This window comes from Oncorhynchus tshawytscha, linkage group LG31, assembly GCF_018296145.1.
Source record: "Oncorhynchus tshawytscha isolate Ot180627B linkage group LG31, Otsh_v2.0, whole genome shotgun sequence".
Taxonomy (NCBI): Eukaryota; Metazoa; Chordata; class Actinopteri; order Salmoniformes; family Salmonidae; genus Oncorhynchus; species Oncorhynchus tshawytscha.
Genome location: NC_056459.1, coordinates 7,453,657 through 7,472,791, shown reverse-complemented (window position 1 = coordinate 7,472,791; position 19,135 = coordinate 7,453,657). Strand labels below are relative to the sequence as shown.

Below are 19,135 nucleotides of genomic sequence, written 5' to 3'. Positions count from 1 at the left end.
GTGCCATCCGTTTTGTCACCAAAGCCCCTTATACCACCCACCACTGTGACCTGTATGCTCTAGTCGGCTGGCCCTCGCTACATATTCGTCGCCAGACCCACTGGCTCCAGGTCATTGATAAATATATGCTAGGTAAAGCTCCGCCTTATCTCAGCTTACTGGTCACGATAACAACACCCACCCGTAGCACGCGCTCCAGCAGGTATATCTCACAGGTCATCCCCAAAGCCAACACCTCTTTTGGCCTCCTTTCCTTCCAGTTCTCTGCTGCCAATGAATGGAACAAATTGCAAAAATCGTTGAAGTTGGAGACTTATATTTCCCTGACTAACTTTAAACATCAGCTATCCGAGCAGCTAACCAATCACTGCAGCTGTACATAGCCCATCTGTAAACAGCCCACCCAATCTACCTACCTCATCCCCATTTTGTTTTTATTTACTTTTCTGCTCTATTGCACACCAGTATTTATACTTGCACATCTTTGTCTGCTCATCTATCACTCCAGTGTTAATTATATAAATTGTAATTACTCCATGACTATGGCCTATTTACCTCCTCACACCATTTGCACAAACTGTATATAGACTTTCTTTTTTGCTATTGTATTATTGACTGTACGCTTGTTTTTTCCATGTGTAACTCTGTTGTTTGTGTCGCACTGCTTTGCTTTATCTTGGCTAGGTCGCAGTTGTAAATGAGAACTTGTTCTCAACTAGCCTACCTGTAGAAATAAAGGTGAAATAAAAAATAAATAACATGTATTATTTCAGTTTAGGCACAATTTAGATTTTGGCCACTAGATGGCAGCAGTGTGTGCATAAAGGTCCAGATTGATCCAGTGAAGCATGGCAATACTGGACAATATTTTGTATCAAGTTTGCCCAAATGTGCCGAATTGGTCAATTGATACATTTTCAAGTACATAACTATAGAGATCATACAACAATTGTATGGTAATACAAAATGTAAGTTTACACACTCCCAGGAATGTCATAAATGATGGATCATTAGCTTATACACTAACTTTCACCAATCTGGATGGCTGGACAGGGTGGGTGTGGAGCCAGAGACAGCAGGGGTTCAAACTGTAGAATCCAGTTCCTACATTTGAATATAAGAATGGATTTTATTAAACAAAACTATGCTACATTTTCATCAGGAACCCTCAGGGTGACAAATCAGAGCAAGATTACTGAATGTAAGTACATGATTTACCTTTTTTGTTGTTGTGTACTCTCCTCAAACAAGAGCATGGTATTTTTTCACTGTAATAGCTTGGACAGTGCAGTTAAATTCTTGTTAATCTAATATTTCTGCCCATATAAGACATGTCTATGTCCTGGAAAGTTTGCTGTTACTTACAACTGTCATGCTAATCACCACTATGTATTTATGATCAATATTCCCTTTTGTCAATGACAGATTCTACACATCATGGCAACATACTTGACTGAAACATCTTTAAACATGTCTAGATTTTATTAGGGTGATGCTGTTGCCCATTTGTCCAGTGAGATATTCACTGTCCCACGCCTCCCCCACCCATTGTTCTCCCTCCCTCTTAGGATCTTGTTTGCAGACTTCTTCCTGGTTAACCTGATCCTGTGGGTGGATGATTTCTTGGCAGCCATCCCCTTCGGCACGGTGGTGGCCATCTTGGCTTTGTGGTTTGGCATCTCCGTGACCATTACCTTCATGGGCAGCTAGCCTACTTCGGCTTCAAGAGGCGTGTGAGTTTCACCTATTAATAACACTTTGTATGAATAACTCTTTCAGGGCATCTTACATCATGTGCATTTCCCTCGTGTTTGCAATTGATTTCACACTGGCAAAACTATCAGAGCAAATAGCACACTAACAAGGGTCTAACAATGTCTTGATGAGTTTTATGCTATTCTCTTTGCTCCAGGCAATTGATCAGTGTCACGACTTCTGCCGAAGTTCGGGCGGTCTTCTGGCCATCATCGATCTATTTTTCATGTTCCATTTGTTTTGTCTGGTTGTCGCACTCACCTGGTTTCAATCCCCTAATTACATGTTGTATATGTTCCCTCTGTTTCCCCCATTTCCTTGTCGGGAATTGTTTATTGTAAGTACGAGCCAGGCGGCCCAAACCGCTGCATATAGACTCTGTTGCACAGAACACAAGAGAAGTGACACAATTTCCCTAGTTAAAAGAAATTCATGTTAGCAGGCAATATTAACTAAATATGCAGGTTTAAAAATATATACTTGTATATTGATTTTAAGAAAGGTGTTGATGTTTATGGTTAGGTACACATTGGTGCAACAACAGTGCTTTTTTCGCGAATGTGCTTGTTAAATAACCGTTTGACGAAGTAGGCTGTGATTCAATGATAAATTAACAGGCACCGCACCGATTATATGCAATGCAGGACAAGCTAGATAAACTAGTAATATCATTAACCATGTGTAGTTAATGAGTGATTATGTTAAGACTGATTGTTTTTCATAAGATATGTTTAATGCTAGCTAGCACCTTACCTTGGCTCCTTGCTGCACTGGAATAACAGGTAGTCAGCCTGCCACACAGTCTCCTTGTGGAGTGCAATGTAATAGGCCGTGATTAGTGTCCAAAAATGCCGATTACCGATTGTTATGAAAACTTGAAATCGGCCATTGCAATTAATCGGTCGACCTCTACTCGAGATGGGTTAGGGCAGTGTGATTGCAATTGCGTTGTCTGTGAACCTATTGGGGAGGTAAACAAATTGGAGTGGGGCTAGGGTGGAGGTGATATGGTCCTTGACTAGTCTCTCAAAGCACTTCATGATGACGGAAGTGAGTGCTACGGGGTGATAGTCATTTAGCTCAGTTACCTTAGGTTTTTTGGGAACAGGAAAAATGGTGTCCCTCTTGAAGCATGGGATAAGGATTGATTGAATATGTCCGTAAACACATCAGCCAGCTGGTCTGCGCATGCTCTGATGCTGCCACCCCCGTGCTTCACGGTTGGGATGGTGTTCTTCGGCTTGCAAGCCTCCCTCTTTTCCCTCCAAACATAACAATGGTCATTATGGCCAAACAGTTCTATTTTTTTGATTCATCAGACCAGAGAACATTTCTCCAAAAAGTATGATCTTTGTCCCCATGTGCAGTTGCAAACCGTAGTCTGGCTTTTTTAAGGGGGTTTTGGAGCAGTGGCTTCTTCCTTGCTGAGCGGCCTTTCAGGTTATGTCGATATAGGACTCGTTTTACTGTGGATAGAGATACTTTTGTAGCTGTTTCCTCCAGCATCTTCACAAGGTTCTTTGCTGTTGTTCTGAGATTGATTTGCACTTTTCGCACCAAAGTACGTTTATCTCTAGGAGACAGAACACGTCCCCTTCCTGAGCTGTATGATGGCTGCGTGGTCCCATGGTGTTTATACTTGCATACTATTGTTAGTACAGATGAACGTGGTACCTTCAGGTGTTTGGAAATTGCTCCTAAGGATGAACCAGACTTGTGGAGGTCTACAATGTTTTTTCTGAGGTCTTGGCTGATTTCTTTTGATTTCCCCATGATGTCAAGCAAAGAAGCACTGAGTTTGAGGGTAGGCCCTGAAATACATCCACAGGTACACCTCCAATTGACTCCAATTATGTCAATTAGCCTATCAGAAGCTTCTAAAGCCATGTCATCATTTTCATGAATTTTCCAAGCTGTTTAAAGCCACAGTCAACTTTGTGTATGTACACTTTTGACTCACTGGAATTGTGATACAGTGCATTATAAGTGAAATAATCTGTCTATAAACAATTGTTGGAAAAATTACTTGTGTCATGCACAAAGTAGATATCCTAACCGACTTGCCAAAACTATAGTTTGTTAAGCAAGACATTTGTGGAGTGGTTGAAAAACGAGTTTTAATGACTCCAACCTAAGTGTATGTAAACTTCCGACTTCCGACCAACTGTACATACATACATGCATACATGTCTAACCGATGTGAAATGGCTAGCTAGTTAGCGGTGGTGCGTGCTAATAGCATTTCAATCGGTGACGTCACTCGCTTTGAGACCTTGAAGTAGTGGTTCCCCTTGCTCTGCTGCTTTTGTGGAGCGATGGGTAACGATGCTTCGTAGGTGTCAGTTGTTGATGGTGCAGAGGGTCCCTGGTTCGAGCCCGGCGAGGGGACGGACTAAAGTTATACTGTTACACATGCATACATACATACATAGTTATCACAATAATGGCATACTGTGCTCTCTCTTTGTATGTAAATGTGAAATATTTGTTAGGACAGATTTCCACACTTTCCAGTTTGCCAGATTATCTGTGCCGGTATGTTTTTTTGTCAAGTCTTTGTGCCAACAGTAAATCTATTTCACATTGGACTGAAACCATTCGTCCCTCTTGATTAAACTATTCAAATCTACAGTAATTCAGATAATTACATCACCCTTTGTCATATTCTATGTATCCAATCAAAGCTGTGAAGTACTGTGACATGTGCAACGCTACATTTCTACCCTTTTGATGGCTGTTGTCTTGTTGAACCATGAATTTCTCATTGTCTCTTTTAGATGTACTACACATGGTTCAATTAAAACGCTAAATATATGGACCATAAGTGTGTGCATTTCTTTAATTATACTTTGAACCAGTACACGTTAGTAGCAATAGTAGTTGTTCTATGTACAGAGGAACCAATACATATGCATGTGTCATTGACAAAAGATTTCTGAAGGACTGTGTACTGCTATATTTTTAATAAAACAAACTAGAATATTTATTGCAGAGGTTGATTTGATGCAGACGTGAGAGTAAATGCCATTGACACTCCTATCCTAAACAGTGTCACCACTCTTCAGCTACATACCATTGCAGTATATTGGAAATACATTTGAAAATACTTGTAAGTATACATTTGTCTGGTATCAGTATAGAAGGAATGGCGTTTAACTTGCATTTGGAAGTAACACATTTTCTGCTAGAATTACAAGGCATAAATATTCTCTCACACACAAAACGTATTCACTGCTTTCCTTCAGAATGGATCAAATAGGCAGAGGAATGATTTCATATATATTGCTACATTTCTTGGAAATGGTCAAATGCAAAATACAACTGTTACAACGTGGACCCGGCGACTATCCACAGTGATTTTGGCACTGTTTCAACCAGGGCCTTTTACAGGCAGAACAAGACTCAGTCTTGGACAAATAACAAATCCTTTCCACTATGACACCATTCTCAAAGAAAGCAGAAATGATTTGCACAAGAGTGTATGGGAGGAGGTATAGAAAAGAGTTGTGGGTTAAAGTAAGACAGCGGTACACAACTGAGAAAAAGTTGCAAAAACAATAACACCCTGATACTTTTAGACGTGTAACAGTCTAGATGTTATTGAATCAGGTATTATTGAAGGAAGCAGCATGGGGAAAAGGGATGTAGGTAGAGTGGGCTCATATAATTAAGATGGGTGCTTCAAAAGAGTCTGAAGTTGAGGGGTGGTTGGACATATAAGATAGGGTGCTGGTGTGCTTCTGCCCCCTTTTTTAGGTCATTGTCACAAATATCCCCCACCCATGTCCAGGGGTCTCAGTATTTTGTCTCTTGACGCCATTAAGTTCCAGTTGCAGCTCTCTAATCGTGGTCATCGTGTGTCTGTGAATCACAACATGAAAGGCGATGAGTGACAACATATCCACATAATGAGTCATACAAAATACAACTTTAGCATAAGGAAAGAGTTTGCTTCTAACATGTAAACTGGGAGTCTGAATGATGAGAGAATAGAAACCCAGCTGTAGGTCCATTGTGTGCGTTGGTCTTTTAAGCCTCAGCATCATCCAGCTCTGGGGGCATTGGGGATTTGGGATGCTTGCTCTCAAAGTGCTGCATGAATGACTAAGGAATGGAGGACATCAACAATTGTTGGCTGAGGCTGACTGGTGACAAATGATAACAAAGCAATAAGATGCATCAAACTAGTCCACACAACAGGCCAGTACAATGGTCTAGACACAAAGAGAAATCTAAAAGGTAGGGATGTCAAATGTTCAGGCTGCTGTACAGACGATGGAGGCTCTAGTCTAGAGCACCCGGTTAAATTGGGTTTGAGAGCATTTTACTCTCTAAATGGTTAAATGAGTGAGAAAAAGACGTCATTGTTGCAATTGTTTGTGAGTGGGCAACATACTGTATACTATCATCTTTTAAATTGACATGTTAAATTATTTTGCCATAGTAAATTATATATTACACTAATTTCCCACAAGCCTGCATTTTCACCCCATAAAATGTAGTGGAATTACACATCCATTTTACCTCAGATTGTTGATGCTAGTATAAAAGTGTATAGTTTTCACGATGACATGATTGACTGCTTAAAACAGATCAATATCTTTGGTTTTGTACCGATGATTTTGTCACACGCACTGGGTTATGCAGGACTTTTAGAAATGCCACATAAATTAATGAAATGGCAAAGAAAATTAAACGCGCTCTCTCTATAAAAGTCGATGGTCACACACCAATACATGGATTTGACAGTCAAACTGTCACTTAAATAGCAGCCAACCGTTGTCACTGTTGATATCCTAAGTGATTCGTTTGAAGTTCACTAACAAAAAAGTGGTCTGTTTCCTACCGAAATCAACACCTGACATTCCAAGATAAAAATTTAATTCCTCTACAAATTCATCTAACCAACCGTGTATAGGTTATTCCAAGTGTGAATAGTGTTCCTTCAAACAGCGCTACACCACCAACATTTAACCCCCATTCTATTGATTTCAGCATGAAGTCGGCTGATGTAAAAGGGCTCTCTAAATACATTTGATTGTTTGAAGTTAACAAAAAAAAGTGTTGCATTACACTTACCGCGTGGCGACCCACTTAAAACAAAATGCAACAATTCAAAACGTAGGCCTAACTAGCTGTCGTCTACAAATTGTCCTCGAAAAAGTGATGTACACATTATTATACCCTCTGGGGTCCTGCATGAACGCCACCAACCACACTCTGATCCAACTAGTGGTCAGTATGCACTACTACACCCTCTCTCATATGAACGATAACATTGGTTTCAGTGGGAAAGAAGGTAATTGGCTCAGACATTAATGGAAAACATGGCAAATTGAAAGTAAAATACCTATATTAACTGAGTCTGCAATGGCAGACTCTTAATGTAGAGTACAGATAGTGAGAAGTTATATTCAAGACTGAAGTGGTCGACTTTATACTATATGCCTGCTCTTTAAATGACAGACTGGCCAGGTAAAACTATGATCCCTTATTGATGTCACTTGTTAAACCAACTTCAATTAGTGTAGATGAAGGAGACAGGTTAAAGAATGATGTTTCAGCATTGAGAAAATTGAGACATGGATTGTGTATGTGTGCCATTCAGAGGGTGATTGGGAAAGACTAAATATGTAAGTGCCTTTGAACAGGGTATGGTAGTAGGTGTGTCAAGAATGGTCCACCCACCCAAAGGACATTATACAAATTTGACACAACTGTGGGAAGGAGTCAACATGGGCCAGCATCCCTGTGGAACACTTTTGACAGCTTGTAGAGTCAGTACAGTATCACACATCACAATACAATGCCATAAAGTGTGGGCCTGTAAATCAACTAAACGTTGTTTATTTCCATATGCAAAGAATAAAGCATAATTGTTCATGTAATATTAGCCTCATAACTCCAGGAAGAGGAAGTAGTGATGAAATAATCAAGTAAATGGAAAGACAGAGACAAATGCAATTGAAATACTAGTTATTTTATTTAAAAATGTAAAATTCAGTGCAAAGTAATGTAGTGCATTAGTGTCTAGATCCCTGTTAGGTGGCAAAGTGTCACAAGAATCCTGTGGGGAGAGAAAACAAGAGAATACATTAATTGAATGGGGTGTTAACTAATCAAGGTTCAACGAAGCACTTCAAGTCCTCAAATCCTGAGAGAGAGAAAGAGAGATGGACAGAGAGAGAGAGAGAGATGGACAGAGAGAGAGAGAGATGGACAGAGAGAGAGAGATGGACAAAAACAGAGAGATGGACAGAGAGAGAGAGAGTGGCCTTTCAGATCTCTGCAGTAGGACTACATGCTGGCCATGAGGTTCTCCAGGTGGTACTCCAGGAGGCTGGAGAGCTCAGTGACCAGAGACACTGGGTTAAAGTACCAGGCCAGCTGCTGCCCAAACATGTCATCTAGCAGAGCCATCAGCCCGCCCTGAAGAGAACACCACACAACACATAGATAATGGCTCTGAGTTACTAGCTTATCAAGAGCAGAGAGACAATGAGAGTTACTCCCTGTAAAATGTAATTGAAACCCTGTTAATCAGGAAAAAGTCTACTAGGAATAAGGAAGTAAACTCTTGACTCTTACATTGAGCAGCAGCAGGTATCTCTCAGCCTTTGGCTCAATGCTGGCAGCAGCGGGCAGGAAGGAGTACAGGAGAGCGTACAGACGCTCCATGAACCCACCAGGGTGCTAAAGGAAAAAGGAAGAGAGAAGAAAAATTGAAGTGAACTTGCTAATAGAGAGACATCGAAACATGTACCAGTGAGATGCTACTTACCACCATCAGGGACTTCTGAGCTGTCATCAACCCAAACAGCACCAGTTCAAAGAGGACATCTATCAGGTTAACATGATGGATCTAGGACAAGAAAATAGGAATGATTTCAAATAGATCAGCTACTGTGATGTATAAAAGACATGCATGTGGAAGAACTCAAAGTGAGACATGAAAGAGTTAATGAACTCACCTTTGCCTCAACCAGCTCCCTCTCAATGTCAATCTTCTTGGAGGGGTCACTCAGGTAGTCCACAAAGTCATTATAGGCACGGATGAATTCGGCCTCGTCCTATAACAAAGCAAAGAGCATTGATGTTAGTGAACAGAACACATTTCCCACTGAGGACGCCCTCTTTCCCTTGAATGAATAATGAGTTAGTGAGCTACCATGTGGTGGGCCTGAACCAGTGCACCCATTAGGACCTTTCCTGCCACAAACAGATGGTTCCTGCCCAGGGTGGAACCAAACAGTGTCTAGAGAAGAGGGAAGAGTTAGGGTGAGACACCCATCTTCCTCTAGGAGACAGACAGAACAAGAAGATACAGAGAAAAAATAAAAGTGGGTCCACTCACAGTGAAGGCCTGGCGCAGGGAGACGAGCCTCAGGGCGATGTCCTCCACTCTCTTGGTGGTAAGGTAGAGGCTGTGGGAGGGAGGGAATGGAGCATGTCAACCATTAGAGTCAATGGGGATACAGCATGGTGACAACTATCCTTCAGCATCTGGCAAGCCCAGACTACACAGACATTTAGAGGAACTCACTTTAGCAGAGGAACCTCTCTCTCCTCAGGCAGCAGGTCCTCCTCCCAGCCCTACAACAACAGAACAAACATTCAACATCAGTGACCAATGCAATGACATGACAAACAATGTGTCAATGGATGGATCTTAATGCTACTAGTCAATAGAATGTGTAGCTGTGTGTCTAACATCTGACCTCATAGCAGTTGTGGCCCTCAGGCTCTGGCTCAGTGAACTGCTGATTGGTGGGCGTAGACACGGAGGCAGCCTCCGACCACGCCGAGGAGGAGAGCAGCCCATCCAGCCCCATGTGGAGAGTGGCATACACCACTGAGACATCAGTCTGCTGCTCCAAAAAAACACACAACACACCTGTTTACCACACACACACATTATTAGAAAACAGAGCATATCTAATGGAAAAATGCACAGTAATTGGTATTCTATATACATAGGAAAACGTTTATTTACCTGGTAGCAGCCAAACGTCACGTCCACAGACGTCTCGTGGCGGAGGTGAGACACATACTGGGTCACCCTGCCAGCCACATACTGACAGAGAGAGACGACATGTTAAGGCCAAATGGAATAAGTGAAGAAAAGCCTAATCTAATACGATTTCCGTAGTATTTACATCTTACCTGGATCCAAGTGACGGACTGCACCTTGGTGGCACAGTAGGGGATGCCCTCTGGACTAAGCCTGGCTGTCTCCTTGGAGATGGCCCACACCAGTTGAGTCTCCAGGCCTCGAACCCTACTCACATGGTGCCTCCTCACCACCACCTGCTGTGGAGAGAAACGACAAGTAACATCAACAAAACAACATCAGCCATCGCTGTAAAATATTTCCATCTTGATCACATGACTCTGACAATGTAGATAAGGACTAGATAGCTACAAAGACACATACCTGGGATCCCCCACGCATGTAGGTGATAGAGGGGCTGAAGAACTGGAAAGTTCTCCAGGCTTTAGCCACCGGACCGGCATTGTTCTGCACAAGAGGGGGTGACATTACAGTACATTCAGGTTAGAAACAGCAAACATTGTAACGGTGATGTGACTGTGTGTGGTTCTCTTACCCTGATCACAACAGGCCCACAGTACAGGGGGCTGAACCTAATCGGTATCAGCTGCCAATTACCAGTGGCCTCCTAAAGCAGACAACAAAGATTTTCAGAATGAATATGTGGGATACTTTATAAACATAAAACCCAAAACGTTCAGAAAATTATACCTCAAAGATAGTCAGCACATCTGGCACATTTTTGAGGATGATAGCAGCATCCTGGACATTAAGGATAACTGGCAGCAGTGGCACATCCAACTGGACCTCATCCAGCACAGTTGATTCTAAACGTAGGAAAAGGAAAACAAACAATTATTAGGACGTAAAACGTAGCACGTACTAACGTCACTACTAGTAAAAGTCCAAAAGTGCATCGCTTAGCAACAATTACTAAAGTTAACGTTAGCTTGAAAGTTTGGATTACAGAAATACACAACGTTTCACAAATGACATTGTCAATGTTGAATGTGGTAAAATAAGAAGTTTAAAACTCCACGTACCCTCTTCGAAGTCGCTGTCGCTGTCCACCTCCCGACGATCGCGAACCCTGCAAAACGGAAAAAGACAACAAAAACAACCCATAAATGAATTTGAACAACCTGTCGACGCAGAAGGCTGCCGACGTCCTCGCACTCGCTCCGTCAATCTTGAAAAGCACCCAGGCATTTTCCAGTCGATGTTTCAATCTCAGGTCTCAAAAATCAGACAAGTTTGTTGTTGTTAAACAGCAAATTGAAGTTGTTCTTGTTTTCGAACAGAAAACGTTCAATAGAACGCCGATATGTTCTAACGGTTAGATGTCTCATGGCAACACATATATTTGAAAATTGTTGTTTACTAAACTGACAGCTGTGTTGCCATAGAAATGAGTTTGGAACTCTATGGTTACCATTAGAATCCTATACAATTCCTGGTCATCATTCTAATTCCACTGACCCTATTTTGTCACCAGAGGCTTTCTTATGTTGTGTGTGTATAATATAAAACTTATAGACCAAATCTTTTTTTTTTAAAGTCACTAGCTAGGTCAATGGCCCATTGAAATGTTTTAGCTTGTTTCATGGAGGTTGTTATAGTTGAACTTCTGAAAGTCTAGGCTTTGGCCCAGTGGGCTATACAGTCTTGTGGAGCACAGACAACCCGGGTTAAAACATATTGACCACATTCAGACAAGGGGGGCGAAGCCACATCCCACTGAGGTAGGAGAGCACTGAAGCATCTGCATAATAGTAATCCATACCTCTTTTATAAACAGGATATTATCATTGATTATATCAAAGTGTATGTATGAATAAGTCTGATTGACCTTTTTTCATGGCAGGTTCACCTTTTGAAGCCGGATGAGGTTTCCAAAGCGTGCTGCGCACCCACCAAGCTCAGTCCCATCTCTGTACTCTTCTACGACGACAACAACAATGTGATGCTAATATATATATATATATATATATATATATATATATTTTTTTAAATAAATAACAATATGATGCTAAAGAAGCATAGCAACATGGTGGTCAAGACCTGTGGAGGCCTGTAACATCTGTGGTGGCCCATCTATTCTACATAATTTTAATAAACTTCACTACCATTGTTCCAAAAGATACAAACAGGGTTGATAGCAATAATCTGGCAATATGCGGATAAATAGTATGTATCTACACTGAACAAAAACATAAACGCAACATGCAACAATTTCAACGATTTTACTGAGTTATAGTTCATAGAAGGAAATTGGTTAATTAAAATACAAAATACATTATTTATGCCCTAATCTAGGGATTTCACTTGACTGGGTATACAGATGTGCATCTGTTGATCACAGATACCTTTTTAAATAAAGATATGGTTGTGGATCAGAAAACCAGTCAGTATCTGGTGTGACCACCATTTGCCTCATACAGAGGGACACATCCCCTTAGCATAGAGTTGATCAGGTTGTTGATTGAGGCCTGTGGAATGTTGTCCGGCTCCTCTTTAATGGTTTTGCGAAGTTGTTGGATATTGACGGGAACTCATACCCACTGTTGTGCACGTCGATCCCGAGCATCCCGATCATGCTCAATGGGTGAGATGTCTTGTGAGTCTTCAATGTGCACTACTTCTTCTCCAAGCTACAGATCACCACCACTACCATCCTCTACTTGACCGTGATCATGGTGTTCATATTCTTCCTCAATGACAGTGGCACACTACGCAATGACAGTGGCATACTACGTAAGGCTAGACTGTAACAGGTTTTTTCAGAGGAACTCAAAACAGATACGGTGTATCCTGATTTTTACTTTACCAAACAGTACTGGAGCTTTTTGCAGACTTTGGCAGATTGATCGACTGTTTCCGACCACCCCTCCCCATAGGAATTGAATCAGCCTTTTAATAAATGGAATTTGGTGGTGCTATAATACCGAGCCGAGCTTGTTGAAAATATTGATGCCAGGGATATTTTTGGTCTGTGTGCTCCTGAAGTACTGAAGTGTTCTCTTTTCATTTGTTTTGTTTTTAATGTATTTCTGGTACCCTCCTACCTGAGTGGAATGAGGCATGTGTGGCATTTCACCGTTAAAATCATCCCAGTGGGGAGATGAAACACCTGTGTGTTGCAAAGTCACATGCTCTAAGTCAGGGGTATTCAACTCTAACCCTACGAGGTCCGGAGCCTGCTGGTTTTCTGTTCTACCTGATAATTAATTACACCCACTTGGTGTCCCAGGTCTAAATCAGTCTCTGATTAGAGGGGAGCAATGGAAAAAATGCAGTCGAACTGGCTTCGAGGTCCAGAGTTCATTTTGAAGGCTCTAAGTCATCTCTGCTCTACCAATGTGTTTTAATGGGCTGATGTGGGTAATACTAATACAGAGAACCCAACCCACTCAAGTGACGTACCCCTCCTAGGGATGGCATGGAAGAGCACTAGTAAGCCAGTGACTCAACCCCCAGAATCCCAGTGGAGAGGGGGCAGTTTGTCGCTCCAGTGCCTTGCCGTTCACCTTTGCACCCCTGGGCCAGACTACACTCAATCATAGGACCTACTGAAGAGATGAGTTTTCAGTCAAGACTGAGTGTGCCTCTCTCACATGGATAGATCATTCCATAAAAAGATATTTCCATAAAAAATTAGCTCTTTAGGAGAAAGCCCTGCCTCCAGCTGTTTGCTTAGAAATTCTAGGGACAATAAGGAGGCCTACGTCTTGTAACCGTAGTGTACATGTAGGTATGTACGGCAGGATCAAATCGGAGCATTGTAATATGACTAAAGCATGAATGAGCTTTTTGTAACGGCGGTTGGAATGAGAGGACCAAGGGGCAGCGTGGTATGTGTCCATATTTATTTAATGAACACAGAAATAACATAAATAACACCGTGAATGAACGAAACAGTTCTGTCTGGTGCAGACACACAACAGAAAACAATCACCCACAACTCAAAATAGGAAAACAGGCTACCTAAGTATGGTTCTCAATCAGAGACAACGATTGCCAGCTGCCTCTGATTGACCATACCAGGCCAAACACATAGAGATATAAAACATAGAACGCAAAACATAGAATGCCCACCCCAACTCACGCCCTGACCAAACTAAAATAGAGACATAAAAAAGGAACTAAGGTCAGGACGTGACAGTACCCCCCCCCCTGGCCCACTTATGTGGTGCCTTCGGAGCCCTCGCCGCCGACCTCGGACTGGGGACCCTAGCAGCGGGCCCCAGTCCGCTGCAGCGGGCCCCCATCCCTTCACTCCGGCAGCGCGGCTCCTGAAGCTCCTGACTGACGGGCCGCACTGGCAGCTCCTGACTGACGGGCGGTTCTGGCAGCTCCTGACTGACGGGCAGCTCCGGCAGCTCCTGACTGACGGGCGGAAAAAGGTCAAGAAAAAGGTCAAACGGTTCGTTAAAGCCAAGCCCACTCAAAATCGGAAAAGTCAATCTGCTTCCACCTTGAACAGAAATGGCACATCACGTCGTAGCGAATGACCACTCCACTTTGTGGGGAATATGTCCACTAACCAGAAATCTAAACGGCCATACCTGGAAACAGTCCTGGAGGACTGCTTAACTTGTCATGCACTAATTAATTCGGGTGCGACAATATCACTCATCTCTCAAACATTGTTTGATTGTCTCAAAATGGCTTTGAAGCCAACTAAACGTTGATTAAAAGTGGAATGATGCGACACTAAACTTCGAGGGGTCACTCAGACTACCTCACCTCTCACATTGAGAGTCATGCTGAAACTACACTTCCAGGACGTATCGCTCATTCACCCTGTGTATGTTACCAGCCTCGAAACTGTACTCCTGCTACTTGGAGCAGACTTGATGGATCGGTTACTCCCATTGATGGATTGGAAAACCAACCAGGTATGGTCACAGGCCACAGTGCCTTCTCCACTGACCACACTGTCTTCCCCTAACGCTAGCTGCAATGCAGTCATTCACGAGGGGTATCTGTTGAAAGCACCCCTTGGGAAAAAGACGTTTAGAAACCTCTTGGTGCAGAATCCGATCCAATGAGATATTACGATCCCAGGGTCGCCTCTTCACTGTTGACGTTTTGACTGGTATTTTACTATTACTATTAAATTAAGCTGCCAGTTGAGGACTTGTGAGGCTTCTGTTTCTCAAACTAGACACTCTAATGTATTTGTCCTCTTGCTCAGTTGTGCACCGGGGCCTCCCACTCCTCTTTCTATTCTGGTTAGAGACCAATTGCGCTGTTCTGTGAAGGGAGTAGTACACAGCGTTGTATGAGATCTTCAGAGATCTTCGCATGGAATTGCCTTCATTTTCTCAGAACAAGAATAGACTGACGAGTTTCAGAAGAAAGGTCTTTGTTTCTAGCCATTTTGAGCCTGTAATTGAACCCACAAATGCTGATGCTCCAGATACTCAACTAGTCTAAAGAAGGCCAGTTGTATTGCTTCTTTAATCTTAATCTTTAAGAACAGTTTTCAGCTGTGCTATCATAATTGCAAAATGGTTTTCTAATTGTCACGTTCTGACCTTTATTTCCTTTGTTTTGTCTTTATTTAGTTGGTCAGGGCGTGAGTTGGGGTGGGCAGTCTATGTTTTGTGTTTCTATGTTTGTTTTCTGTTTCAGCCTAGTATGGTTCTCAATCAGAGCAGGTGTCGTTAGTTGTCTCTGATTGAGAATCATACTTAGGTAGCCTGGGTTTCACTGTTGGTTTGTGGGTGCTTGTTTCTGTGTCTGTCACCAAACAGGACTGTCTCGGTTTGGTTTTCGTTCATGGTCACATTTATTGTTTTGTATTTCTTAGTGTTCAGTTTATGTTTTATAATAAATGATATGGACACTTACCACGCTGCGTTTTGGTCCGATCCCTTCAGACGAAGAGGAGGAAATCTGCCGTTACACTAATGATCAATTAGCCTTTTAAAATGATAAACCTGGATTAGCTAACACAACGTGCCATTGGAACACAGGGGTGATGGTTGCTGATAATGGGCCTCTGTACGCCTATGTAGATATTCCATTTAAAAAATCAGCCGTTTCCAGCTACAATAGTAATTTAAAACATTAACGATGTCTACACTGTTTTTCTGATCAATTTTATGTTATTTTTAATGGACATTTTTTTTGTTGCTTTTCTTTCCAAAACAAGGACATTTCTCAGTGACCCCAAACTTTTGAACGGCAGTGTATGTAAATAAGGTATCTGTTTTTTTAGATTTGCTAAAATGTAAAAAAATAAATAAAAAAAACAGTTTTCACATTGTCATTATGGGGTATTGTGTTTGGATTGCTGATTCATTTTTTAAAATACTTTCCGAAGGCCCTGTACCTAGGGGCGTGGCTCAGAAAACCAGTCAGCATCTGGTGTGAACACCATTTGCCTTATGCAGAGCAACATCTCCTTCGCATAGAGTTGATCAGGCTGTTGATTGTGGCTTGTGGAATATTGTTCCACACCTCTTCAATGGCTGTGCAAAGTTGCTGGATATTGGTCGGAACTGGAACACGCTGTCGTACACGTCGATCCAGAGCATCCAAAACATGCTCAATTGGTGACATGTCTGGTGAGTATGCAGGACATGGAATGTCGCCCAACATCAGTGCCTGACCTCACTAATGCTCTTGTGGCTGAATGGAAGCAATTCCCCACAGCAATGTTCCAACATCTAGCGGAAAGCCTTCCCAGAAAAGTGGAGGCTGTTATAGCCGCAGGGTGGACCAACTCCATAATAATGCCCATGATTTTGAAATGAGATGTTTGACGAGCAGGTGTCCACATGCTTTTGGTCAGGTAGTGTATATAAAACGAAATCAGACAAGATCCTATAAGATACCAGGAGTATCTTAAGAAACAAAAATATACCTCAAAACAAAAGAAAGTGGTGACCTGAAACCCATCTCACAACTTTCCCAGTGAGGAAAAAAAGGGGGGAAAGGAAGCAACGGAAAATAAACCAATGTAACAGAAGATCAACTATCCAGAAAAGAGTGGTTATGGAGTCATCCCTGTCAAGGAACACACCACCAAAATCACCTGAAGTCTTACAGCTACACAATGATGACCTATCTGCCCCTCAAATGACTCCAAATCTATGTCATTGTTTTGGCCCACAGACTGTGATAATTCAACAGAGGCAGACAAAGCACAACCTTCCACTTCAACCTGCACAGCATCACAGCCATATCCTAGAGCAAATCAGCCCATTGCAGACATATATGAGGGGCTGATTGGAAAGTGGTGTGTTGTGAAATAGGATGAAGATCCTTACCCTGGTATTATACAAGATGTTGATGCAGAGAGCTGTGCTCTAGTCAAAAGTCATGTGGGAGCCAACCGATTATTTTGGCCAATGAGAGAGGACATTGTACAGTATGATACCAACCAGGGAATGTGCTTGGGCTTGTCCCTGAGCCTCATCCAGTGACAAAATGGCATGTGATGCTTGATGGCGCAGTCTGTGAGGAAATTTGGTCTCGTTAAGCAATAGAGTGCATTAAGGGCAAAATCTAATCTTGCATGAGCACACACCTGTCTCATGAGTCTGAATCAATAGACTGCAGCCAGTGAACAATCATGTGTTTAATGTCAACCAGTGTTTCCAACCTTGTATGTGTATTTATGCCTAATGTATTGAATCCCAAATTGTTCTAAAATATGCTGTTTTTTGAGGTTTTGAATGGTCTGTTCTATATCTTCAATCAAATTAAACATGTACAACTGTGACAATGTTTAATGGAATTTTCCATCTGTTGTTTTATATGAAATGTCATTTCCACCACACTAAGTCAGGAAAGGGTGTATTAAATTACAATTGATTTTGTTGATTTTTCCCATATGTGAACCTTATATGTACAGTGGGGCAAAAAAGTATTTAGTCAGCCACCAATTGTGCAAGTTCTCCCACTTAAAAAGATGAGAGAGGCCTGTAATTTTTATCATAGGTACACTTCAACTATGACAGACAAAATGAGAAAACAAATCCAGAAAATCACATTGTAGGATTTTTAATGAATCTATTTGCAAATTATGGTGTAAAATAAGTATTTGGTCAATAACAAAAGTTTATCTCAATACTTTGTTATATACCCTTTGTTGGCAATGATAGAGGTCAAGTGTTTTCTGTAAGTCTTCACAAGGTTTTCACACACTGTTGCTGGTATTTTGGCCCATTCCTCCATGCAGATCTCCTCTAGAGCAGTGATGTTTTGGGGCTGTTGCTGGGCAACACAGACTTTCAACTCCCTCCAAAGATTTTCTATGGGGTTGAGATCTGGAGACTGGCTAGGCCACTCCAGGACCTTGAAATACTTCTTACGAAGCCACTCCTTCGTTGCCCGGGCGGTGTGTTTGGGATCATTGTCATGCTGAAAGACCCAGCCACGTTTCATCTTCAATGCCCTTGCTGATGGAAGGAGGTTTTCCCTCAAAATCTCACGATACATGGCCCCATTCATTCTTTCCTTAATTTATAAACACAATTTTTCTCCACACAGATATTATATATGGAATAATCTGGATATTTTGTATAAAAATACTTATTTGTTTTTAGAATATTGGTTCCGAAATAATATCCTATTGGTGAGCCAACCGATAAATGCAGAGGGTCTTTTACTCAGTTATAAGGAATTCTTATTACTTTACAAGGTCCCTGTTAACCTAAAGATTTTGCAATTGTTTTAGACGCCATTCCCTCGGATGTTGCTCTGTTATTCAGGAACGTGTCAAGACCTGACCCTCAGAGCCTACCTTCTATTGACCCTGTTGACTCATCAGTAGGAAATATTTGTTTCTATTTTGGTCCATTCAACAACAGAGCGATATGAACCTTGTTTCAGCAGGATACCTTATGTCATGCCTTATTGGAATGGATTTATTGATAATATCTGTTGGAAAAAAGTTTGGATGTTGCCACACACATACCTACTTGTTAACAAAATTAAGGAAGTTTCCTTTAAAATTATTCATAAATATTATCCTGCCAACCACTATATGAAGAAGTTTAAAGAAAACATCAACTCAAATTGCTCCTCTTGTAATGACCACCCAGAAACAGTGTTGCATCTTTTTTGGCATTGTATTCGTGTAAGAAAACTGTGGCAAGACATCAGTAGATTTATAATTGAACACATTTATGAAGATTTTACACTATTGTGGAGAGATGTACTGCTTGGATTCTTTACATACGATAGAAATAAGCTGAAACAATTTTATGTAATTCATTTCATTATTCTTTTGGCCAAATTTCATATAAAAAAACACATTTTCTTACCCTACAAAAAGAAATTGAACTGTATTTTAAGACAGTTAAATACTATACT

The 19,135-nt window shown here is 41.6% G+C and overlaps 1 protein-coding gene and 1 long non-coding RNA gene across 2 annotated transcripts; both read right to left on the bottom strand.

The window, feature by feature from the left end:
* Positions 1-4,703: 4,703 nt before the first annotated feature.
* Positions 4,704-6,990, bottom strand: LOC112229281. Its single transcript, XR_002950161.2, has 3 exons — positions 6,835-6,990; positions 5,715-5,859; positions 4,704-5,616 (listed from the first exon to the last, which is right to left on the bottom strand). It is a non-coding gene; the product is annotated as an uncharacterized LOC112229281 (long non-coding RNA).
* A 697-nt stretch (positions 6,991-7,687) lies between these two features.
* Positions 7,688-11,237, bottom strand: LOC112229282. The gene is made up of 14 exons (XM_042310600.1): positions 10,849-11,237; positions 10,517-10,632; positions 10,362-10,433; positions 10,190-10,273; positions 9,919-10,065; positions 9,749-9,829; positions 9,474-9,623; positions 9,299-9,348; positions 9,110-9,179; positions 8,924-9,010; positions 8,727-8,825; positions 8,537-8,617; positions 8,344-8,448; positions 7,688-7,822 (listed from the first exon to the last, which is right to left on the bottom strand). Exons 1-14 carry the CDS (start codon positions 11,012-11,014, stop codon positions 7,688-7,690), a joined length of 1,443 nt encoding a protein of 480 aa, XP_042166534.1. The 5' UTR covers positions 11,015-11,237.
* Between the last annotated feature and the right edge of the window lie 7,898 nt (positions 11,238-19,135).